The sequence below is a fragment of the Rhinopithecus roxellana genome, chromosome 5 (genome assembly GCF_007565055.1).
Source record: "Rhinopithecus roxellana isolate Shanxi Qingling chromosome 5, ASM756505v1, whole genome shotgun sequence".
NCBI classification, from domain to species: domain Eukaryota; kingdom Metazoa; phylum Chordata; class Mammalia; order Primates; family Cercopithecidae; genus Rhinopithecus; species Rhinopithecus roxellana.
Window position 1 is genome coordinate 17289720 of NC_044553.1, and position 26277 is coordinate 17315996.

The 26277-nt window shown below is 36.7% G+C and overlaps 2 protein-coding genes and 1 pseudogene across 2 annotated transcripts; all 3 read right to left on the reverse strand.

The window, feature by feature from the left end:
- Positions 1-304: 304 nt before the first annotated feature.
- Positions 305-1238, reverse strand: LOC104682645 (annotated as a pseudogene).
- Positions 1239-10528: 9290 nt separating this feature from the next.
- Positions 10529-11501, reverse strand: LOC104682644 (olfactory receptor 4F15). Its single transcript, XM_010389354.1, has one exon. The coding sequence runs from the start codon at positions 11481-11483 to the stop codon at positions 10545-10547; it is 939 nt and encodes a 312-aa protein (XP_010387656.1). The 5' UTR covers positions 11484-11501; the 3' UTR covers positions 10529-10544.
- Positions 11502-21865: 10364 nt separating this feature from the next.
- Positions 21866-22800, reverse strand: LOC104682642 (olfactory receptor 4F6-like). Its single transcript, XM_010389353.2, is given in 2 exon segments — positions 21866-22281; positions 22284-22800. Coding segments are annotated over 2 exon segments (933 nt in total).
- Between the last annotated feature and the right edge of the window lie 3477 nt (positions 22801-26277).

Sequence of the window (26277 nt, forward strand, 5' to 3'; positions counted from 1 at the left end):
AGGTCATACTGAATTACAGTGGATGAAGGAGATATTTCTCCCTTTTCAGAAGGCCTTCAAATAGCCTTCCATCTTATATATTTCTAATAATTACTCTTAGGAATTAAGGCTCAAAACTATAATATTTGGTTTCTAAATAATTTATATGTAACTTTTTTCTCTTTTCAGAAGCAAATTTCCCTCCCTCTTAAATGAAAAAATAGACCCAGTAGCCATGTGGATGATCAAATTAAGGCAGGACAAAGAGAAGCTTCAGGAATAAAATTCAATAGTTAATAAAGACACTCACAATACAAGCCATGACTTAGGAGATCTTCCTGTAATTTACTAGTTGTCTGCATACTTTCCTCATTGCCATCTTCATTTCTCGATTCCTGAATGTGTAGATGATAGGATTTAAAACAGGAGTGAGAACTGCATCAAAGATGGCCAGAAACTTATCCAGGTGTGTGGAGGAAGATGGCCATGTATAGATGAAAATCAGAGGACCAAAGAACAAAACTACCACACTGATGTGAGCTGAAAGTGTGGACAGAGCCTTGGATAAACCAGCTGAAGAGTGTTTCTGAACAGTGAGAATGATGACAACATAGGAAATGATCAGTATGAAGAAGGAGCCCAAAGAGATGAATCCACTGTTGGCTGTAACCATGAACTCCAGTAGGTAGGTGTCTGTGCAGGTAAGTTTGATGAACCGAGGAAGGTCACAGTAAAAGCTGTCCAATATATTAGGACCACAGAAGGGCAAGTTTACTACAAAAACCAGTAGAACTACAGAGTGGATAATCCTGTCATCCAGGCAGCCACTAAGAAGAACATGCACATTCTTGGGCTCATAATGGTCAGGTAGTGGAGGGGCTTACATATGGCCACATATCTGTCAAAGGCCATGGCTATGAGCAGCACCATGTTCACACCACCAATGACGTGGATGAAGAAGATCTGAGCGATGCAGCCTCTAAAGGAGATGACTGCACTTTCTGAACAGGTCATAAATCATCTTGGGAGAAGTGACAGAGGAAACACCCAGGTCAGTGAAGGAGAGGTTGGCTAACAGAAAATACATGGGGGAGTGCAAGTGAGGATCAGAAGTCACAGTAAGCAAAATGAGAGTTTCCCATCATACTGGCCATGTAAAACATGGAGGAGAACACAAGGAGGAAAAGTCGGATCTCCCAGGAATTGGTGAGTCCCAGGAACACAAACTCTGACACCACGGAGTGATTTGCCCCAACCATTGGCTTTGTTAGCAGTGATAGCTAGAGAACAACAGCCCAAAATGTAAATAATAATCATATTAATAAACAAGAAGGAAAGAAGTCAAAGTTATAAAAGTCTATTTCCACTTTAGCACTAAAATCCATCTAATGTCCAACAGGTATATTGAAAAACGCTCAACATCACTAATCATCCAGGACACGTAAGTTAAAACTACAATGAGATGTCATGTCACACTTGTTCAAATGGCTATTACCAAAAAGATGAAAGATAAAATGTGTCGTTGAAGATTTGGAGAATAGGGAATCCTTGTATACTGTTGGTCTAGATGAAAATTAGTAGAACATGATGAAAAACAATGTGGAATTTCCACAAAAAAAAACCTCAAAATAGAACTATCATATGATTCTGCAATTTCTACTACTGAATATATATCCAGAGGAAATGAAATATATATGTTGAAGAATATGAATGAATATATATGTACCCTCATTTTCACTGCAGCAGTATTCACAAGAGCCAAGATGTAGAATCAACCTAAATATCTATCAATGCACAAATGGATAAAGAAAATGAATACATACAATGAAATACTAGTTAGTCATAAAAAGAAGGTAATCGTGGCATTTACAACATCCTGGGTTAACACAGAGGACATTACACTAACTGAAATAAGACAAACACAGAAGGACAAAAAGCTGCAAGATCTCACTTGTATGTACAATCTAAATAATTCAAATATATAAAAGAAAAAAGTACATTGGTGGTTGCCAGGAGCTCATTGGGAGCTGGAAGAAAATAGGGAGATATTGATCACAGGGTACAAAGTTTCAGTTAGACAGGATGAAGAGTCTCTGGAGATCTATTGTGCAACATGGTGACTATAGGTAATAACAACATATTGCATACTTAAAAATTGTGAAGAGAAAGATCTTAAATTGTTCTCATGACAAAAAAGTGAGATGATGAATATGTTAATTAGCTTGATTTATCATTTAACAATACATATAACAAAATATCATACTGTTTACCATGAATATATGTCATTTTTATTGGTCTATTACACCTCAGGAAAGCTGGGGAAAACCTAATATGTTCACAGGTTCTGATATTGTAATCACTTAGAGCAGAGGGTGGCTGTCATATGAAGGTGTTCTCTTCCAACAAGTTATCTCTGCTTTGATATCTCTCTGCTTTTCTGAAGGTAGTTGCTTTGATGTTTCCTATGAGACACAAAATTGGACAACTGGGTAACAGCAATCTAACCCCCAATTTATCTGGATTTTGCTTCAAGACTTACATAGCCTGGTTCTAGTCATACAAAACGTTTTCTCAACTATTGCATTAATCTCCAAGACTATGGCCATAATCTAGCTAACAAGCCCTTCTTTCCCATTCCCCACCTCCATGAAATATTTATCTTCAAGGTTTATTAGAGGTTTACCATATCTGTTAGGTCTTGCTTTATATTACTAGCATTTATTTTACTATCCCTTATATTTTAGTAAATGGGGTACAATTCTAACTCATCATCTTGACATAAGTATCCTAAAGACAGAGACTGGCCAGGTCCAGTGGCTCACACCTCCCACTTTGGGAGGCTGAGGTGGGAGGATCATTTGAGGCCAGGAGTTCAAGACCAGCCTGGGCAACACAGCAAGACCCTATCTCTACCAATAAATAATAACTAAAAAAAATTTAAAGATAAAAAAAGGCAGGGATTATGACTTACATTTGGCTTCTCTGAAGCAATATTTACTCTTAGAATGTTTTCTCACTTACCCTGATTCCTAAAAAAAATTTATTTATAAGCATTCTCTAAATCCTTCTTCATTCTATCTACAGTTCAAAGATACAATTAATACAAACACTGTAATTCTAAATCATATAAGAGACCAGGAAATGAAATCAAGCTCCTGGTGGTTTATGTATTATTTTATTTTTAAACTTTTCACATCACATTTTTAAATGACATTAAATTGGAAATTATTTACTAAGCTCTGGGTCTTTTGGTCTCCATGTCTTTCATTTCTAATGAAGTATCTATGAGACTCTTCCGTCTTGCAACTTGACAAATTCTTAAGAAATTTGCTTCCCTTGTTATGGAAAATGATCAGTTTATACCCATCTCTTTTGAAAAGAAAATTGAGAGAAAAATATAATAACCTATGTTTTTCTATCTGCATGTGTCAGTTTTTCTTGCCTATTTATCACATGACAAAGGATAAGAATCATTCGTGTAATCACTGAGAAGAGAGTGATTAATTACAACCTATGCTGAATTTAAAATATTGCAAAATCACACTTTTTCTAATGTCTTTCACCTTTTCCTAGACACAACGTAATCCTAGCTCAAAGCCAATGCCAATTAACTTCTTCCAAAATGTCAATAAACTTTTTCACAATTATTTTCTCATGTTATTCAATTCCTTATCCTGGACCCTATCTACTTTGCTTTAGATTATGACTCATTTGCATAGGAATTCCCACAACAGAACCTTGTCTAAAACTAAAGCCAATATCCCATTGTTAAATTTATTTGCATCCTTCCACTTTACCTGTATAGAGAAAACAACATGTTCAGGTACTCTGGGAGTTTCCTGTGTTCTCTAACGTGAAATGCCATATCGTATCCTGCCGTAGGAAATATAAGTCTAATTACATATACCTCAAGAGGACAGTGACCAAGTGATACTGCAAAAACATGATAGTTTAAAGGAGCTTGTGGATCATGAGCTTTGCCACTAGAGAACTATTTGCTTTGACCAGTGCAACCAAAAGATGCAAAAGTTCATAATAAGACACTAGAGAAAAAGAGGGAAACAAAAGTGGAATACTTTTGCTTAATATACTTGTACTGTTTTGTTGGCAAGAGTGATAACTACTCATTATAATTAATCCCTGAAAATAAGTAAATGTTAACTCAAAAAATTAACTCTAATCATTTTATCATCTCCAGAAAAGCCATTGTGCCAAATTTTTAGTACAGTTTAAATGGCAGAAGAGTGTATACAACACTTCATTTTCACATAATCATATACTGAGTAGTTATGGATACTTACCAAGATTTAGCTGTAGAGAAATTCATTCCGGTGTTCAGAGCTTAATAGTAAATGAAACAACTAAAACATTCAGCAGTTGATGATAAATTTTCAAAAGTATGCTACATCCATACAATCAAATTCTCTAAAGCCACTGTAAAGCAAGTTTGATATCTATATAGCTAAAGACAACCACAACACACCATTGAGTGAAACAGTGGATACCAATACAGCCTATACTATGCTGCTGTGCATATAAATCTGAATAAATAGACAACAAAGTTTTTGCAATAAGTACTTCTGACAATGAGATTGTTGTGCAAGAAAACAAGGTACTTTTACTTGCAGTTTTGTACACTTGTGTCAGTCAGGATCCTGTCAGGACCAGAGATGGCACACTCAAATTAGGTAACTGAAGAAGAGCTTAATAAAGGCACAAAACTGGGTGGAGAAGGGTTAAGAGTGACACTGGAGAGACAAATGGAAGCTGTGCTATTCTTATCTGAATCCACTCATTTTTTATCCAGGGGACAAACAGGGCAGGACAAATAATATCAGGGCAGAAGAAAGTTAGCAAAATAGAAGAAATGAGTTGTTATATCTTTGCAGAGTAATCTTAACCCAAAATGGTAGCCGCCAGTGTCTTTCATGTGAATTAGTGGGAAAGGAGGGGAAGGAAAAGGTAATTAATATAAAACATGGCTGTTGAAATCCTCTTTCCTGTAGCTCACCATGAGGACTATTTTGATAACAGCCATTTCATTGCTTCATTAGATAAGCAGATTCTGGGTGGTGCAGTATGTGAAGAGGCCAGTAGATCTAATGCTCATGTGCTAACTCTCATACCTCCATATCTTTAATGTGGTATAATATGACATCTTGTGGAATTACATGTCTATGTGTTAATTACTCTGTAATTTTTAGAAAAATGATTGCTTAAGCCCCTAAAGCTTTGCGTTGTAATTATCCAGCTGGTGCTTGCTATAAAACTCATTTCTTCTCTTTTCACCACCAATTTTTCTAATACCTGGGTATGCCAGGTAGTATGACCCAAGAAGTAGGGCTATTTGCACAAAGTCTGGATTTTTTGCAGAAAAACCTTTTCCAGATTTGCACCCTACTCAAAGTTGATAGACTTTCATGGCTTTCAGCATATGAGTTGTGGTAGTATATCCTGGTTATAGCCTATGCTTTTTCCAGAAATGGAAGAAATCTACCAGGTATAGTTCTTTCTTATTAGTGACAAAAGGTGCAACATGCAATAATTTTCCTTTGATTAAAAGAACAAACCTGGAGGCATCACATTACAAGACTTCAAATTATACTACAAGGCAATAGTTACCAAAACAGTATGGTGCTTGTATGCAAGTAGACATATGAACCAATGGAACTGAATAAAGAACCCAGAAATAAAGTAAAATATGTACAGCCAACTGATCTTTCACAAAGCATACAGAAACATAAATTGGGAATGGACACCCTATTCAATAAATGGTTCTGAGAAAACTAGCAAGCCACATGTAGATGAAGGAAACTGGATCTGTGTCTCTCACCTCATACAAAAATCAAGTCAAGGTGAACGAAATACTAAAATATAAGACCCAAAACTATAAAAAGTTCTAGAAGACAACATCAGAAAAACTCTTGTAGACATCAGCCTAGGCAAAGAATTCATGACTCGGACCTCAAAATCTAATGCAACGTGAACAAAAATAAATTGGACCTAATTAAACTAAAAAGCTTCTGCACAGCAAAAGAAATAATAATCAGAGTAAATAGAAAACCTACAGAATGGGAGAAAATATTTGCAATCTATGCATCCAACAAAGGACTAGTATCCACAATCTACGAGGAACTCAAATCAGCAGAAAATAAAATAATCCCATCAAAAAGTGGGCAAAGCACGTGAATAGACATTTCTCAAAAAAAGATATACAAATGGCCAGCAAATGTATGGAAAAATGCTCAACATTACTAATCATCAGGGAAGTGAAAATCAAAACTACGAGATACCACCTTACTCCTGCAAGAATGGCCATTACTAAAAAGTCAAAAAACAATAGATGTTGGCATGGATGTGGGGGAAAGGGAAGACTTACACACTGCTGGTGAGAATGTAAATCAGTACAACCTCTATGGAAAACAGGATGGAAATTCCTTAAAATGCTAAAAGTAGATCTAACATTTGATCCAGCAATCCCATTACTGGGTATCTACCCAAAGGAAAGGAAGTCATTATATGAAGAAGATGCTTGCACACGTATATTGATAGCAGCACAATTCTTAATTGCAAAGATGCGGAAAGCCAACCTAAGTTCCCATCAACAAATGAACGGACAAAAATGTATATATATATACCATGGAATACTAGTCCGCCATGAAAAGGAATGAAATAATGTATTTTGCAGCAACTTGGATGAAGCTAGAGGCCATTATTCTAAGTGAAGTAACACAGGAGTGGAAAACCAAAATCGTTATGTTCTCACTTGTAAGTGGAAACTAAGCTACGAGTAAACAAAGTCAGACAGGGTGATGTAATAGACTTTAGAAAATCAGAAGTGGGAGAGGAGGAGGGAGGCTAGGGGTAAAAACAAGCTACACATTAGGTACAATGCACACTACTCAGGTGATGGGTGCACAAAGATCTCAGAATTCACCGCTATATTATTCATCCATGTAAAAACAACAACAAAAAAGAAACCCACTTGTACCCCAAAACCTATTGAAATTAAAAAAAAAAAAAAGAAGGAAAAAACATCATTTTCCTTGGCTTTGAAAAGGACCTCCTGGCATGGACTGGACCATCAAACTCTCAAAATTTTAATGATGTGACAATTTCACGGTTCTCTATAGAGTTTATTCCTTCTCTTGAGAGCATATGTGTACTACTAAATTATCTAATACTTGCCACTTCTTCATCTGGTTTGACAGCAGTGTTATTAATAGACCATTAAGACAATATAAAATATCTAAATGGTTCAGGTCTTTTCAGGCTATGTTATGACAGAGTAAGACAGCATATGTACGTGTTATCCATTCCAAGTGAATGCTAACTGTTCCTAATTCTCCTTTCCAAAAGAAATGGAAAAGAAAATTTACCAGACCAATGATCACATATTATATACCCAGGTCTACCTTAATCTGCTCTAGCAAAGATACCACCCTTGGCATAGCATCTGCAATTTAGACTACTGCTGGGATAGATTTACAATAGTCCATTGGCATTCTCCAGGAAGTGACTAGCTTTTATAGGCGACACACTGGTGAATTAAATGGAGATAGGATGGGGACTATTTCTGTATCTTTGGGATATTTTTACCCCTACATAATGCAGTATAATTTTTGAAATACTATTTAGACTGGGTGTGGTAGCTCACACCTGTAATCCCAGCACTTTGGGAGGCCAAGGCATGTGGATTACTTGAGGCCAGGGGTTCAAGACCAGCCTCGCCAGCATGGTGAAACCTTGTCTCTAATAAAAATACAAAAATTAGTTGGGTGTGGTGGCATGTGCCTATAATTCCAGCTACTCGGGAGGCTGAGGCAGGAGAATTGCTTGCACCCGGGAGATAGAAGTTGCAGGTCGTGCCCCCGCACTCCAGCCTGGGCAACAGAGAGACTCTGTCTCAAAAAAAAAGAAAAAAGAAACACTATTTTAGACTGGGGAATAGGACAGTAGTTTCGTGGCTTCCCTACTATCATAGTTGTCACCCACACGACAAGGAACAAGTGTGGAGTTGTACCAACTACAAAGTATATCTTTTCCAATTATACATTCAAGAAATGATATAATGATCCCTGGGAGGTTGTCATTTGGTGAACCCAACATGCACCCATCTGAACTAGGACTCCACATATTACCCAACTCCCAAATGCCTCCATTCAAAAGAGGAGTGATGACCCTTCAGGAATCTGGGAGTAAATGTCAACTCTGTCCAACAGTCCTTTAAATATTATGATATTCCTTTTTCTTCCAGGCATTTAATTGTGCAAATAAATGGTCATAGGTATGTTCGAGCAAAGTACTGGTAGATCATTACTATGTGTATATGTACTTAGAGTTGTTGCACAGTCCTTCCTTCTGCCATTTATTAAAGCAGCCACGGTGGTGCTGTGTCCTCCCAGCTCCTCCCAAAAAGGTAGAGTTAAGAATTATTTAATATCTTCTGGAGACTTTAGACATTTTCCTCAATACTATATCAGGGAAATTCTGGCTTTTCAACTTCCCTGATTATAGTGACAGCCTACAACAAAACGGCTGAATGGGTATACATACACAATAAATTTTTGTAAATTAATTGACCCCATAAATGCTGGGTTTGCTGGTGATGGGGTAACCCAGTAGAGAGCCCACAAATAGAGATTGCTTTTAAGTAAAGAAGCTATTCTGATATGTTTTATTGACAGAGATGCATTATAGTGCACAGGTTATAAGAACAAACTCTGAATTCAAACTAGCAGATTTTGAGTCCAGACTTACTACTTCATAACCTTGAGGATATTTAGCAACTCTGCCTCAGACACCTCCTCTCTAAAATGGGTATAATGAGAGAATGAATCTGCATCATAAGATTCAAATAAAGCACTTAGAACAGTACCTGGACCATAAGGAGCACTATGAGTAACATGAATTATCTCCCCTAGGACACAAATGATGAAAGGCAATCAGAGCTTCATTACCTCATAATGGAAACCTCAATTAATAGGTTTGTTTCTATATTTTAGTAACCATGTTAGATTAAAAGTCACAGAATTTGGGGAAAAAGAATTTTCACACATCTTTTATAAATCTTTCCATTTTTGCTGAAATATTTGAAATTTATCCTTCTGAGAAAGAGGCATAAATATCTTAGTGTAACTTATGTAATTCACCAATCACACTTCTGTTTCCCAAAAGAAGAAACGTCATCCGCTGTAAGCAATGGAATGAACTTCAAACCTATAAAATAGAATTTAATCAAGGATCTCTGTGAATACTACCACAGACAAAAGAACACTGTTTAATAATAAAGTTCAAGCATTTTTTTTTATAATTAATGATTTAAAATTCAGCTTTGGTAGAACTTGAACAAGAAAATGTAAAGTAATGATTTAAAATTCAGCTTTGGTAGGACTTGAACAAGGCAATGTATCATGGTGGAAGAAATTAGGGAAGGATTCAGAAATGATAAAGAAGTGCTAAGAGCTAATGATTTCCTGGTAGGATGCAATAGAAATGATTAGTATAAATCTCTCTCTTCAAATAGACTCAAAATTAGGCCTACAGGAAAAGCTGAAAGAGTGGAATATGAGCATCAAATCAAAAACAAAGTTGATCTGAAAGTGAAAGTCATGGTTTCTGGTGCCCGGCTCTTTGATGATTTCCAGCTGTGTGCCTTTGGGCACACTGTAGTCACCACTCAATTCTTGGATTTTAGTACGTCTAATTTGAAGGGATTACAACAAATGATGTTGGTAATCCACTCTAATTCTAAATATAGGACTAACAATTTTCCAGATGGCCAGAGAAGCCTGAAAAGGAGGCAAAATATGTAGAGACTGGTGCAATACAAAGCAAACACTTTAGGAACAAAAAGAATTAAAATCAAGAGAGTTAGATACTAAACAGGCCAGGTGTGGTGGCTCAGGCCTGTAATCCCAGCACTTTGGGAGGCGGAGGCAGGTGGATCACTTGAGGTCAGGAGTTCAAGACCAGCCTGGCCAACATGGTGAAACTCCATCTCTACTAAAAATACAAAAGTTAGCCAGGGGTTGTGATGGGTGCCTGTAATCCCAGCCCTCAGGAGGCTGAGGCAGGAGAATTGCTTGAACCCTTGAACCGGAGAGGCAGAGGTTGCAGTGAGCTGAACCATGCCATTGCACTCTAGCCTGAGTGACAGAGCAAGACTCCATCTCAAAAAAAAAAAAAAAAAAAAAAAAGGGAGTTAGGTAGTAAACAGGTTAATTGAATGTGTAGTTTGTCTATCGATAGAATAATCTGTCCAATAGAGAAAAAGATACATAGTATTATTATTTGTTCAATTACATGGCACTTGCCTAGAACAAGGTCTTTCGAAGTGGTAGGTTACAAAAGACATTAAGATTTAACATTTAGCACTTTGATGCACACGGTGCAAAGAATAACACCACTTCTAATTTAACAGTGAAATTGTTACCATAATTTAATAGATTTTCAGGCATATAATATGGCCTGAGTCTTCCGTATTTCTCTGAAATTGCATAGTTTCTTTTATGCAACCAGCATGAGGAATAATTCATAGTTACACATCTTCACAGCCAACTCATTTACAAAATCTTTGTAAAATGCGCAAGGCGACTGCACAGTCTCCTCATTGCCACTTTCATGTCATTGTTCCTGAATGTGTAGATAAATGGATTCAGAAAAGGAGTAATAAATGCATCAAAAATAGCAAGATATTTATCCAGGTGTGATGTGGGAGAAGGCCATGTGTAGAAAAACATCAGTGGCCCAAAGAACAAGATGACCACAGTGACATGAGCTGACAGGGTGGAGAGGGCCTTGGCTAAACCACCAGAAGAATGTTTCCAAACAGTGAACAGAATGAACATGTAGGAAATTACCAGCAAGACAAAGGAGCCCACAGAAATGAGTCCACTATTGACAGTGACCATGAACTCCAGTTCTTGGGTGTTTGTGCAGGCAAGTCTGAGGAGCCGAGGGAGGTCACAGTAAAAACTGTCAAAGATATTAGGACCACAAAAAGGTAAATCTATCACAAAAACTAATTGGACCAATGAGTGGATAAGGCCAATGATTGAGGAAGTGGCTAAAAGGTAGAGACACATTCTTGGGCTCACGATGGTCAGGTAGCGGAGAGGTTTACATATGGCCACGTATCTGTCAAAGGCCATGGCTATGAGCAGAACCATCTCAGTGCCCCCAACAGCATGGTTAAAAAAGATCTGAGTAATACATCCCCAAAAGGAGATGGCTTTGTGCTTCTTGAAAATATCACAAATCATCTTAGGGGCTGTAATTGAGCAAAATGCCATATCAATGATTGAGAGGTTAGCCAGGAGGAAATACATGGGGGAGTGCAGATGAGCATCCGTGATTACAGTGAACACAATGACAATGTTTCCCATCATGCTTGCAAAGTAGAACAACAAGGAGAAAACAAAAAGTAGAAGCTGAATCTCCCATGAGTTGGTGAGTCCCATGAATACAAATTCTGATACTACAGAGTGATTCATTCCATTCATTGCCTCAGACTCCAAGATCAGTTTTCATGTTACTTACCTAAAGGAAGAAAGAAAATGAGAAAGAATTACCTAGGTAAGTATTCATGTTCAAGAAAGAAAGCCTCCAGCCATGAAAATAAGTATCATATTAACATCTCACACAGCCAAATAACCCTCATCACATGCATGCTGGACTTCTACTTAGAGGGGTCAGCTGGCTCCTATTTGGCATTAGGGTTTTCAAAACTACTACTATTAAATTAATTCCATCCTTAGACCTATCTCTCCTCTGCTTTTGTGTTACATGAATATTTCCTATTTGATCCTTCCCAGGATGATCTATTTGGGTGAGATATAAGGTCATCTTTAAATACTTTTCTCTATGATTACTTATCAATGGATATGATTTCAACCAGTGACATGAGCCACCTAACAGTTACTCATGCACAGCATACAGCTTTCAAAGTCTCTGTTCTATTATTTATATTGCTTGATCAGACTTTAGACGTTTCCCTTCTTTTATAAAATTTCAAAATTTCTCTTATTGTATTCTCTAATTCACAAAATCTAATTCTCAAAATCCCAGCCAAATTCTCACTTAGGTGTGAAATCTTCCCAATGTGACCAAGACTCTGTATTCTCATTGCACCATCGGCATTTATTTCACTCTGCTTCTCACAGTTATAGAAATGTCCATTTCTCCAATTAAAATGTAGACTCTTGGATACAGAAGCCATGACTGATCCACAATGGTAGCTCCCACCATCATCGCAATGACCAATTGTGACCAACACAGTCATATAATAAGTGTATCACACTTGTTGAATGAAGGCATACATTAACGGGACTGAAGATTGACTCGAGTCAAGAGAGTACATCATAATTCAGTAAGGTTTATATTAATAGTGTATTAACAACTTGCCAATCAGGAATTATCATACTATCCCTATTTCAATCCTGTACTTATTTAACTACTCAAAGAAACATTTATATAAGGTGTCATAAAAATAAATATGGGGTCTTACTCATTTTAAAGTCAATAAAAGGCTTCTAGGAAGAAACCACTGCATTTTATAAGTGATTTTTAATCTCAATTTTTATATAAAATACGTAATGAGCTGAAACAAATAATCTCCTCTAATGTAGATATACACACCCAGAGGATACCATAAGATAAAAACCATGTCACATAAAGGCAGTGTCTTTTTTATCGAAATACATTTGGAGTGAATAAAAGTGACAGAAATAAAATATTGAGTGAAAAGAGCCAGACAGTGTCTGTATCTGCACTCTGGAAGAAGATGATGATTGAGTAATGGAGATTAAGTCCAGAAAATTAACTAAAGAATGGTGGCCAGGTCCCAGCATGGGGAGGTGTGACAATATTACAATTCTTTAAGGATGAAGAACAACGGGCAGAAATAAACCATTCGAGTTTCATTGTTCAATGGAATGTTCCTGATTTAGTCCAACATTTATGTTTTATAAATAATTCTTAAAGGAAGAAATACAGGAAGCAATCTGCTCAGCCTCACAAAGGTAATTGGTGGGAAAATTTACACTGGGACCAAGAACTTTTTACTCCCAAAGTTATTGACAGTAAATACTTCTTACATTAGTTTACTATTGCTGTTGTAACAAGCTACTACAAATCCAGTGGCTTACCACACACACACACACACACACACACGTTATATTCTTACTGTTCTAAAAGAAAGAAGCCTAAAATGAGTTTTCAGAGCTAAAATCAAGGTGTCAACAGAGCTGCGTTGCTCCTTGAGCTTCTACAAAAGAATCCATTTCCTTGCCTTTTCCAGCTCCTAGTGGATGCCTCCATTCCTTGCTTGGCTCGTGACTTTCTGCCTCTTAAAAGTGCATCACTCCAACCTCAACTTCTGTCATTGCATCTCCTCTCTGACTCTTCCTCTTATAAGGACCCTTGTAATTACATTGGGAAGGTACAGATAATCCAAGTAAATCAAGATTCTTAAATTATTCATATCTGTACCTTTTTGCCAGATCCAGAAATTAGGACATGAACATTTTTGAAGGCTATTATTCTATACAGCACAGCTTTCTTACTGTGAACAAGTGCTTTACGGGAAAAAGGAAAATCTTAAACTAATGAATCTACAGAGGGATTTCAAGTAGCCTGTCAGGAAGGTGGAAGAGATATTGAGGGAATGGAGAGAGATAGTGTGCATCCTGACTTTTGCTCTGTAACTATACATTAGTGACTCCTGACTCCAGTTACATGTAGGACCAAGCATGGCCACTAATGACTGTCAGTAAGGAAACAATGATCATTAGTCAACCAACATGTTCTTAGAAAAGTAGTTATGCTAGGTATATAACTCCTGAGTGGTTCTCTGAATGATTTTGCTCATTAATTCAAAAAATATCTTGAGTGCGCAGGATTCTAGACATGATTCCAGAGGCTGGATTTATAGCATTGACAAGAATTCTTGCTTTTGTGGAATCCATATTCACCAGAGCAAATGCAATTTTGGTGTCACAGATTTTCATTCTACAGAAAGGGTAAGAACATTTGAAGAAAGTCTATAATTTATCAACTACCTGGGGAGTCTCAAACACTCTATTTCTAATTCAATTTCTACTTTCAGGATATCTCAGTTTTCTGACTTCTTCCTTTATCTGAATTCTTACAACTATAACTTCTATTACAGTCTTTTCCAGTGGGTTTTATCAAAAAAAAATGCATTGGTTTTATCTCCCCACATATACATATAAAACTCGTGGGGTCTAGTTTCACATACAATGATTCTTTGTATTGACTGTAAAGCAACTCAAAAACAATGCTGGGAAGATTTCTTGGCTTATTCATTCATTCATTCAACAAGTATTTATGCTGTATCTGTCAAGTGCTTAACAATGCACTAAACCTTAGAGATTATATAAAGGTGGAAATATAGACATTAATTATGTTGAAAAAATTAAGAAATTGAACGTAGATAAAATGAGAATCTAAGGTCATCAGAACAATTTTAAGTAAGACTTGTGCAAACCATTCTATGATTTACATCTAAATCCTCGTGACCTGAACTATAAACTAACCAAAACTTGTCTAGAAATGGGCAAAAAAAAAAGAGACAAAAGTAAATCCTTCTGATCACTAAGAGAAAAAATAGGCTTCTAGCAAAAAATGCTATTAAGGCTTCCATGGAGTAGGAATAATAAAAATATGCTATGAAGTGGAAATATATGTGGTGCTTCCTCCAAAGTGAAATTTGAATAGCAAAACTTACAACTCAGAATAGCAAAAGAAATAATGGAAATTTCACTTTTAATGAATTTACAAGGAAAAGAACAAAAGTAAAAGAGGGTTTATTAGGTCATTCAAAAAAATATGAGATTCTGTGTAAAGTTTACTCAAAGACAGAGCCTACACAGAGGCAAGGCGAACTTTTTATAAGTTAAATACATTTTTTAAATCAGAAAGGAAATCGATGAGAAAAAAGGGGAAATTGAATTATTGAATTCAACAGGAGACTAAGATTGTTCATTATGAAAAAGGGAAACGATGGCAAAGTAGGAGTTTGTCTAGATGTGCAATATTAAAAGCTCAAGTGCCCAAAACTATTTCCTTTTAGCATTAGAGTTGCTCTCTTTTAAGTTAACATATTGCAGCACTAGAGTTGCTTTCTTTTTAGGGTAACATACTGAAGTCCCTAGTTTTGCTTACATTGATACAGGAAGGATATTCCATTGAGCTACTGCAGACAAACAAAAAAAATTGCCAGCTGGTTTTCCTTAGTGGAAATCTTACGCATGCAAGACATAAGAGTCTTAATGATGAAGAAATAAGTGATCAATTTTTAAGCTGAATCATTACCCGAGAAGGATTATCAAGGATTGGTTGCTTCAAGAGACAGAGTAAGAGCTTAAGGGCCAGGTAGGAGAATAAGAGTTACAAGAATGAAAGCTAGAACTGAGTAAAAGAATAAATTGAGCTAAACACAACATGTACCTACTTCATAATCCCTCGTAAAGCAAAGATGAGAAAATAATACAAAGAGCAAATAGCAGCAGATCTCAAAATTTACTCAGCTCTTGTCTTCACATTTCTTGAGTATTAAGTATTCATCTCTGGGTCGCTGAATGGCTTCCTGGATGACACACTGGGTTATAATTGTTTGACTGTTTTGATGCATCCCAGACCCTCCATGGAAAGCATGTGTTCTCTCCTAAGGCCATTGCCATTAGGAGATATCCTGCTTTGAGTTCCCTAGTCTGGCCTGGCTATTGCTTTCAATAATTATAATGACATGAATTACAGTCATCATCTATTTATATTAAACAATTGTGATAATGTGACAAATACAGATACTCTAGCATTTGATGGAATCATTTAAATTTAAATTCACCTAACTGGAATTGCATGGCATTAGAATTGGGTAACTCCTTAGAATAGATTTATGATCACTACATTTAAAATTTTGAAAACAAGTATGTTCATTATTCTCAACTAGTAAACTCAGTGAGCTGGAAAAGATCTGAGAATATGTTCTGAACTGCTTCCTTTCTTGTATTTACCCATCAAGGAAATGTCAGTTTTTCCTCAGTTTTCAAGGTTTAAAAATATATTTCTTAGCTATTATGAACAGGTGTCAAACCTTTTTTTTTTTTGGAGACAGATTCTCACTCTCACCCAGGCTGGAGTGCAGTGGCACAATCTTGGTTCACTGTGACCTCCGCCTCCCGGGTTTAGGCGATTCTCCAGCCTCAGCCTCCTGAGTAGCCGGAATTACAGTCATGCACCACTGCATTTGGCTAATTTTTGTATTTTTAATAGAGATGAGGTTTCACCATGTTGGCCAGGCTGGTCTCAAACTCCTGCACTCAACTGATCTGTCCACCTCGGCCTACCAAAGTGCTGGGATTGCAGGTGATGAGCCACCGCGCCCAGCTGCGTCCTGTTTTTCATTAACATAAAAGTCCAAATGTTCTCTTACAAAAAGGAAATCTCTCATCCTTTCAATTAAGCTGATGTCCACTTAATTCATCCTCTGTGGATATAAAGTTGTCAGCTACTCTGTCAGATAAGTGCTTAATATCCTTGATATTGGTAAAAGCAAATAAAGATCACTCATCTGTACCCTCTAGTTTTATTCACCTCAATTTCTTTAGCCTTCCTCAAAGGATCCATCTTCTACCTATCTTTGTCACTTTTGTCTGATCATTCCATTTCACTACCTAAACTTCTTGTTGTATACATCTAAAAATATTATCATAAATGTTTTGAAAACATAAACAAGTATAGAAGATATATTGCAGGTTGTTGAACACTACACATTTAGTTTCCTACTTTGTTTCTTCATTCTTCAATCAACTAAATTTAACAGACACTACATTTTTTTTTAGTTCATGGTGAGTTAGAACCCTAGATGTTTTTCTTCCAGATAAGTTTTCAATTATTCCTTCTCCATCTTAATTCCATGAAATTGGGATTTTATTTTTTAAAACTTCACTTATGACTAGTATCTAATGAACTTTCTCCTTTTTATATATTGGGTCTTCTCTAGAAATAGAAGTAAACAACAAGCTTGTTAGGAAGACCACAGGCTTTTTTTTTTTTTCTTTTTCAGGGCTAATAGATTTCCCCAAAGGTCTCTGGGTACCACAAACAACTTTACAAGCATCCTAGTCCTGCCCTGAACCAAGCCACAGTGCAGACTCCAGACTCTGTAGCGTACTCTGTTGCACCTTTGCATCTCCAAGTCATTTCTAAGTTTTAGTTAAAAACTAAGATTAATTCTTGTTCTCCATATCCATCGTAATTCATATTTACTCCTTTGCTGTGATCATTTCCCCACAACAACCACCTGTTTCTTTCTGCCCCAGGCTAGCAAACTGTTACCTGAGTCTTTCTTGCAGCTGAAGTTTATCTAGTTTACCTTGTTCCTGTTGTGAACTTCACGCCATCCTTACCTTGTATCTATTTACAGACTATCATCTCAAGCATACACAGAAATTTAAAGTATTTATATAAATGGAAAAAAATAGCTAATTAACTGCACTGGAGGACAGTGACCTAATAAAGCTATAATGACCTGGGACGGCAACTCTAAAGTCAATGAGCCAAGAAATTGTCTCCTAGAAATATATTCAAAGCAACAAAGAAGAAATGCTGATAATGAGTCACAGGAGGAAGAAATGACTCTAGAATCTCTAAGAAAAATCAATCTCCACCTCTTTATATTTTTCTGGGTTATTTTTCTTTTTTAACTTTTATTTTAAGGTCAGGGGTACATGTGTGGGTACACAGGTAAACATGTGTCATGTGGGTCTATTGTGCAGATTATTTAATCACTGAGGTATTAGGCTTAGTATACATTATTTTTCCTGATCCTCTCCCTCCTTCCACCCTCCAGTAGGACCTAGTGTGTGTTGTTCCCCTCTGTGTCCATGTGTTCTCATCATTTAGCTCCCACTTAGAAGTGAGAACATGTGGCTTTTGGTTTTCTATTCCTGAGTTAGTATGTTAATGGTAATGGCCTCCAGCTCCACCCATGTCCCTGCAAAGGACACAATCTTTGACAATTTAAACCCTATCATGATAAATGAAAGTGTCTCCAGATAATCTAATAATATACGCTTTCCAAGAGATTCATAAAAATCATATGGAATCCTTATAAATTTTATCTATATGTGAATAAAGTAGGCAAGTAAAATAGTAAACTATAAAAATTTTTAAATATCTTATAATGTGACTTTTATAAGTTATAAATTTAACATGTTGTACCAAGCACTTTGAAGATATAGGCTTTATCTAACATTTTTTCCAAAGCAACTTGCAGTTTTCTGTAATCAAAGAAGACTACATTCATTGAATTTAATAAAAGAATCCAGTTGTTGAAGTAATTCCACTATCTTTTACTATGTCTGTCATTAGGAAGCAGGAATAATATGAATAAGGATTGACTTCAAAATATTAAGAGGAAGCAACAGGACTTGTTTGTGTGGATTTTTAACCTTAGGTGTAATCACGTGTCTCTGTCCATGGTTTTTAATGACCATTGGTTTACAACAAGTATTGATCAATTGATCAACAAGCAATGATCATTGGGTTACAACAAGCACGCTTGTTTTACTTGCTTATCCCCTATAATTTCCATTCTGAATCCCTTTCTCTCAAAGACAGCCATTCTGGTGTTTTCTAAGCACGTCTTGCTGTTGTCTTATCATGAAACATGTAGTATTGTTTGTATGCATATACATATAAAAGAGTAGAGTATTCTACATCTCATTCTAATTCTTCTTTTCCACTTATCTCATGTTGCTATATGTACATCTAGTATCTCACTTCTAAATACCACAGAGCATTCCATGGTGGGTACACACCACTCTCTGACTTTGAGTGCCCTGAACACCCCCAAGATTTGCCTGGCTTATGGAAGGAAGGAAGAATACAGATGCCGTATGTAACATGTAAGAAGTCACTTCTATCAAGATCAAATAATAAACCAATTGAGCAAATTTAACATCACTAGTGATGCTGTGTGGATATTATGTACTCCCTGATATCATGTGATTAGAAGATCTTTTCATCTTTTGGGTATTCTTTTCAAAAATCCAAAACCCATGTATAACTATAATAAAAAATATCAGACAAACTCAAATTGAGGGACATTATACAAAATATCTGACCTATATTCCTCAAAGATGTGACATCATGAAAAGCAAGGTAAGACTGAGAAATTGTCACAAACCTCAGAGGAGATGAAAGAGACATAATAGCTAAATGTAATGTGATATCCAGGATTGGATTCTGGAACATAAAAAGACATTAATGGAAAAAACTGGTGAAATTTGAATAAAGTCTAGAATTTAGTTTACAGTAATGTATTATACCAGTGATGATTTCTCAGTTTTGGAAAATGTACCATGGAAATACAAGGTGATAACGTTAGGGGAAATTGAAACTTGGTAAGAGGCATATGGGCTCCCTCTGGACTATCTCTGTAACTTTTCTGTAAATCTAAAATTATTCCAAAATAAAAGCCTTATTTTAAAACAATCCAAAGGATCAGAAAAAGAAATATAAAATAGGACTGAATAGATTAAGTGAAAACCATGCTTGAAGATTTGTTGAAACTCTGCTATTTGACAGTCACTCAAGATACAAGGTGAATAATATCTTATGTAAGTAAAAAATTAACAGTCCAGTGGGAACACCAGATTTATCAACTAAGAAAATATGTTCTAAAATGATAGAAAACAGCAGAAGACCAGGAGTCTGTCAGTCTGGGTTCTAGGGTCTAGATTTGGATCTTCCATACACTACTTTTAGCACTTTCTTTTCTAGCAGTCGAGAGTTTCCAAAATGAGGAAGAACTAAAATTATTTATAATTTACTTTAAAATTCAAAAACTCTATTATCCTACTAAGTAACTACACGTGCTTTCAGTGCCAACGTATCTTTCTATACTCTGTATGATGCAGGAGCTGGCACTCTGCCAATTTTCTCTTTTTTCTTTTCAGTTTTTCCTTGCTTGGACTCACCATTAGGGATACTAGAGGGAAGTTGAAAGGTTGGAGATGGAAAAAGGGACTTCCTTCTTCCTGTTTGCCTCCTCTCTGCTTGCTGTGCCTGTCAGCATCACCCAACCACACTCATCACCTCAGCAACCTTGGTTGTTTTCCAAAGCAGCAGCTGAATCCAGTTAGGTTTTCTGATGCTAGAGGAGCTCTGCTCCTCACACCCTCACTCAGGAACACCTGCACCAGCCAGTGGTGCCTCTTCCTCAGGGGTGTGTTATGACCGACAGGGCCTCCTCTAAGCTGAGAGACACTAGCACCAGCCAGGCAGCATCTGCCTCCGCTCAGATATTTGAGTTTCACCTCCACAGGTTCTTCCTCCAAGCTTTAAGGGTTTGGGGTTTTTTATTTATTTAAGTCTCAGTAGTTCTAACCTCTTTCCTTTGTTTTCCCTTTTCTAGGAGTGAAAGCTGCTTCCTACAAATGCTACATTTTTATCTCAAAGTTCAGTTTTTTCAAATAACTAGTTAACAACTGTCAAAACTAAGAAGTTACAATTTTAAAGATCTAATTGGCTTTTATTAGTGATTCTAGAATTGGGCAATACTTTGTTCTATCAAACAGAGTATTCTCAATGAGCTGAGCAGAAGAGCTTGGCTTTATAGGCAGAAAAAGGCTGAAGACAGCAGAATCAGAGACAAAAAACAGACTGGCCTTTTTAAAGATACTTAAAACAGAAGGGACTTTTGTATTATACTGACTCAGGCTGACTGTAATGTGGGTTTTCTTTTGGCGGGGGGTTGAAAATGGCTAATTTTGAAGTTTAGTCTGATTACGTGGCACCTAGCACAAGTGACTCTCTTCTGGTTTGCCTGCTGTATTAGTTCATTCTACACTGCTATAAAAAAATACCCATGACTTGGTAATTTATAAAGGAAAGAGATTTAATTGACTCACAGTTCTGCATGGCTGGGGAGGCCTCAGGAAACTTACAATATGTTGGAAGGCAAAGGGGAAGCAAGCATCTTCTTCACAAGGCAGCAGGAAGGAGTGAGTGCAAATAGGGGAAATGCCAGTAGTTTATAAAACCATCAGATCTCGTGAGACTCACTCACTATCACAAGAACAACGTGGGGGAAACCATGTTGTTCCCATAATCCAATCACCTCCCATCAGGTTCTTCCCTTGACACATGGGTATTATAATTCAAGATGAGATTTGGGTGAGGTCATAGAGCCAAACTATATCACCTGTTTGGCTGGGGCCTAATACAGGAGGCTAGCCCAAAACAGTAGCTCCCATAAAATTTATTTAACACAAATTCATACTTAGTTAATTCTTTATACCAAAATTCCCCTTTAAAAAAAAAAAACAACAGTGTACTTTCTCTTTACTGGACTTTGAGAAAAGATTAGAAAATAAATAGCTAGCTAACAGATAATGAACTGAAAAAATGAAAAACAACTTTAGTAAATAGCTAACAGATAATGAACTGAAAAAAATAAAAAAATACTTAGCTACATAGTAAGACAAATCATTAAGTCTAGTAAAAATTAACCTTTATCTTTAAAGCAAGATAGTCTACCTTAAATGGAAAAAAATAGAAAATGAGCAATAAACCACATACTGACATTCAAAATGAATTGTTTAACATTTAGAGTAATTCTATTTGACACTATATATAGGTAGGAATGTTGGTGAGATAAAGTAACCACACTCTTTAATCTTTAAATCTCTTATATAAGCAAGAAATTGATATCACAATTCAATTTGGGAAGAAAAAAATGACAACACAACACATACTAGTAGAAAGTGATATTCTGGTTAAATTTAACATAACTTACTTAGCACATATCTGTCTGAAATTCTAGTATAATTTGCCTTTTTGTATATTCTTGATACATTTAAAAGATTTTACTGTAATTCACAAGCTGAGACCATAGTCTTCTCATTGCCACCTTCATCTCTTTATTCCTAAAAGTATAGATGACTGGATTTAAAACAGGAGTGATAACTGCATCAAAGATGGCAAGGAATTTATCCAGATGTGATGTGGGAAATGGGAAAATATAGAAAAAGATTAATGGCCCAAAGAACAAAACCACCACAGTGACATGAGCTGACAGCGTAGAGAAAGCCTTGAATATACCACCCGAAGATTTTTTCTGAACAATCACCAAAATAAAGATGTAAGAGATTATGAGAATTAAAAAAGAAGCCAGAGAAATAAATCCACTATTGGCAGTAACCATGAATCCCAATGTGTAGGTCTCTATGCAAGCCAGTTTGATAAATCGAGGAAGATCACAAAAGAAACTAATTCATTAGGGCCACAGAACGGCAGGTCTACAACAAAAACCAACTGAATCACTGAGTGAATAATACCTATAATCCAGGAAATGACTAAAAACAAAATGCACCTTTGTGGGCTCATGATGGTCAGGTAGTGGAGAGGCTTACATATGGCCACATATCGGTCAAAGGCCATGGCTATAAGCAGCACCATCTCAGTGCCCCCAACTGCATGGATAAAGAAGATCTGAGCCACACAGCCCCCAAAAGAGATGGTTTTGTGCTTCCTGAAAAGGTCATAAATCATCTTGGGAGCTGTGGAGGAGCAAAATACTAAATCGATGATGGAAAGGTTCGCCAGCAGGAAGTACACGGGGGACTGTAAACGAGGGTCAGAGGTCACAGTTAGCACAATCAGGAGGTTTCCCATCAGACTTGACACATAGAACACTGAAGAAAAGAGGAAGAGGAGGAGCTGGATCTTCCACGCATTGGAGAGTCCCAGGAACACAAACTCAGAGACCACAGAATGATTGGCTTCATCCATTGCCTCTGTCGGCTGTGACGACTCTCATGCTACCTGAAAGAGCAGAGTAAAGAGAAACTTCGATTTAGGACAAAAAGCATTGATGTTGGCAAAATCACGAGCAATTCATATGTTGTCGGAAAACTAGACAAGGGCTAATATATGCCTTTGGAGACAATTTCAGTCACAAAGCAACTCATATTCCTCTATCATAAATTTTGTCACCAGAAAGTAAATTGCACAGAATAAGAACTCATTTACTTACTTGAATGGATACCTTTGTTTTATTTTTAAGTATTGTTTTATAGCCATATCTCAGATATAACTATAAGATAAAGACTTTGCATAAAGTATGTGAAATAGTTAAGTGACAGTGGGTTTCATAACTTGGGCATCCTTGATATACATATTTATTTATTTATTTATTTATTTTTGAGACAGGATCTTGCTCTGTCACCTAGGCTGGAGTGCAGGGCATGATCACAGCTCACTACAATCTGCCTGCAATTCCTGAGTTCAAGCAATCCTCCCACCTCAGCCTCAGCCTCCCAAGTAGCTGGGACTACAGGCACATACCACCACACTTGGCTAATTTTTGTATTTTTTGTAGAGATTGGGTCTCACTGGAGACTGGTCTCCAGCTCCTGGGCCTAAGTGATCCTCCCACCTCAGCCTCCCAAAGTACTGGTATTACAGGCATGAGCCATCATGCCCAGCCCTCAATATACTAATATCATTTATATGACCACATTGACAAGTTCTTTCAAATATTAATATGCTTTTTTAAGGCCTGGAGATGTAAATTTCTAATATCTATAAATTGAGAAGATAAGGTGAATTACCTATAAGAAGGCAAGAACTATAGGAGTAGAGGATGCCAGATCATGGCACAAACCGTGAATGCTAGAAAAAGTGACACAATTATGGGTGCTGTTAAGGAGATTCTAAGAGAGATTATTTCCTGAGGGAGGAAAGAATGTGAGACATGAACAAAGTGGACAAAGAAATAGCATGTCTTTGTTATTTTTGCTAAAGCATTGCTTTGTTTGTTTGTTTGTTTTGTTTTAGTTTTTGAGATGGAATCTCACCCTGTCACCAGGCTGGAGTGCAGTGGTGCAATCTCGGCTCACTGCAACCTCCGACTCCCTGGTTTAAGTGATTCTCCTGCCTCAGCCTCCCAAGTAGCTGGGATTACAGGCATGCGCCACCACACCAGGCTAATTTTTGTATTTTCAGTAAAGACGGGGTTTCACCATATTGGCCAGTATGGTCTCGATCTCCTGACCTCATGATTCGCCCGCCTCAGCCTCCCAAAGTGCTGGTATTACAGGCGTGAACCACCACGCCTGGCCTAAAGCTTTGTTTTAAGAACAAAATCCTGACACTTACGTCAATGTATAGACTAAGAAGCTAGTTAAATAACTTATACTGGTTTCCGTGAAATACTATTCAGCCATTTATAATATTGAGGTAGATCTAAATATACTGAGGATAGATAGGAGAGAGGTTGTCAGTTGCCTGCACTACGTCATTCCATCTGGACTTAAAAATAAAATTAGTCAAATAAAATAATAAGTAGATAGAAAATGTCTAGATTGATACACAAAAACCTGTTAATAATTATCTCCAAGGGGTGGGATTGAGACAGTAATGAAGGAAAAGATAACTTTTACGTTTCACTTTGTGCTCTTACTAGCTTACATTTTTGCAGTGAGCACACATCAATTTCACTCTTACAATAAGGTAAATGTTTTCCAAAAATTACACAATTAGTGTCTTCAGAGTATCCACAGATATTACCGTAATCTAACACTCAAATTAAGATAAGAATCAAAGCTACTCCCAAAATATTCACTAACTTGTTACTTCACTTCTCCCTACACCTTATACACCCTGAGCTAAACTACTTCTTTTTTGCCGGACATGTTCCCAAAAGGCATTTATTCTTCACACACACACACACACACGCACTTCAGTTCATGTCTTCACTCCACATTCTTCACTCAGCCTACATGCCTTTGTCATCATTACATCTCTCTAATTCTTCAAATTTTCTTTAGTACCCACTCTGTCTAATTCCTTTCTCCATGAAGTCCTCTTTGATACCCTTACCTTTATATACACTAAATGGAAATAAGTCTTGTTTATGCTGTGGTAACCAAACCGAAAACCTTTGTACTAATAGTGTGCTAAGAAAGATCTAACAAAGAACACTATTGAATTTCTGATCATTGTAAATAATGTGTCTTCAATGTGTCTTCAAATTATCCTTTTCAGACTTTTGCATGATAATAGTATAAATGGCATTTACATTCATAAAGGGCAACTCAGCTTGGAATAAATTAAGTTCCTTTCACACTGATTATCATCAGCACCCTTCCCACTGAAGCAATTTATTTAAGTGAATGATTAAATTCTAAATTGCTCCCCTAGAAGCTGAAAGGTACTCTATGAATGTCTCCAATTTCCACTCACCCCTAAAACCATTTTAATTTTTACACAAGACTTTTGTTTTATTTGTAAAATAACACTTTTTTATTTTTATATATAAGATTAGCAAAGACTTACATTAGATTATTCCCAGTGTTGCTAAAAATTTGGAAAACAGGTTTGTCCGCTCCTTGTTGGTACTACTGCCTTCTAGCCAGTCTGTCGTGTTCTATCTCTATTTTAAACTTAAGGTCTTTAGGTATCACACTTTGTATTAGTCCCCACTGAACATTTTTTTTAAAGCAGGGCAGAATTGTTGTTTAAATCTGATCTTTTCCATAATAACAGAGTTAAGCTCTCCACTTAGCTCACTCCTACAAAAGGAAAACAGGTTATCAGTGGTGATAAGCCACTCAATCCCAGTGTGGCTTTGTAGTGTTCTGAATCTCATGATTGTGTTTAACACAGAGCACCGACCTCTCCCACACTCCTACTATTAAGCCTAGAATGTAAGAAAAGAAAGATACTTAAAAGATCATCTCCTGATCAACTCATTCTCTCCTCTGCTCAGGTTGCTCATCCCTGTGCTGCCCAACATAAATAGGAAATGAATTAAAGTCATGTGAGCTAATCACCAATCCAAATAAGGATGATAATTCTAATGATTTTTAAGTAGATCAGTGTTTGAAGTCTCTCAGATAAAGATGGATAGAAAGAGCTCAGGACACCACTCAAAATACGACAAAGATGGACGGAAATGGGCACCGGAGCTGCATGCTCCCAAAATTACTGTTCTTACTGCCATCAACAATACAGCAAGCCTTGTAGAAGTCTGTTGTTATGACTTGAATGAAACTGTGCTAACGATTGTAAAATTCTTTCATTTTAGGGTTAGGAAAACCAAGGTACAAAGAGGGTAAATGACTCTGCTAAAGCTACAGAACAAGTTGGTGGCAAATCCAGAATACATTTGACTTTTGGCTTCCTTAGTACAGGTTATTTCTACTACATCGTGTTTCTCTTGCTGTGATGGTCTTTGCATACTGTATGTGGCCCAGGAAACCATAA

Bases quoted from the DNA above. Each gene is read 5' to 3' on its own strand.
- LOC104682644 (XM_010389354.1), bottom strand. From the start codon at position 11,483: ATGAATGGAATGAATCACTCTGTAGTATCAGAATTTGTATTCATGGGA.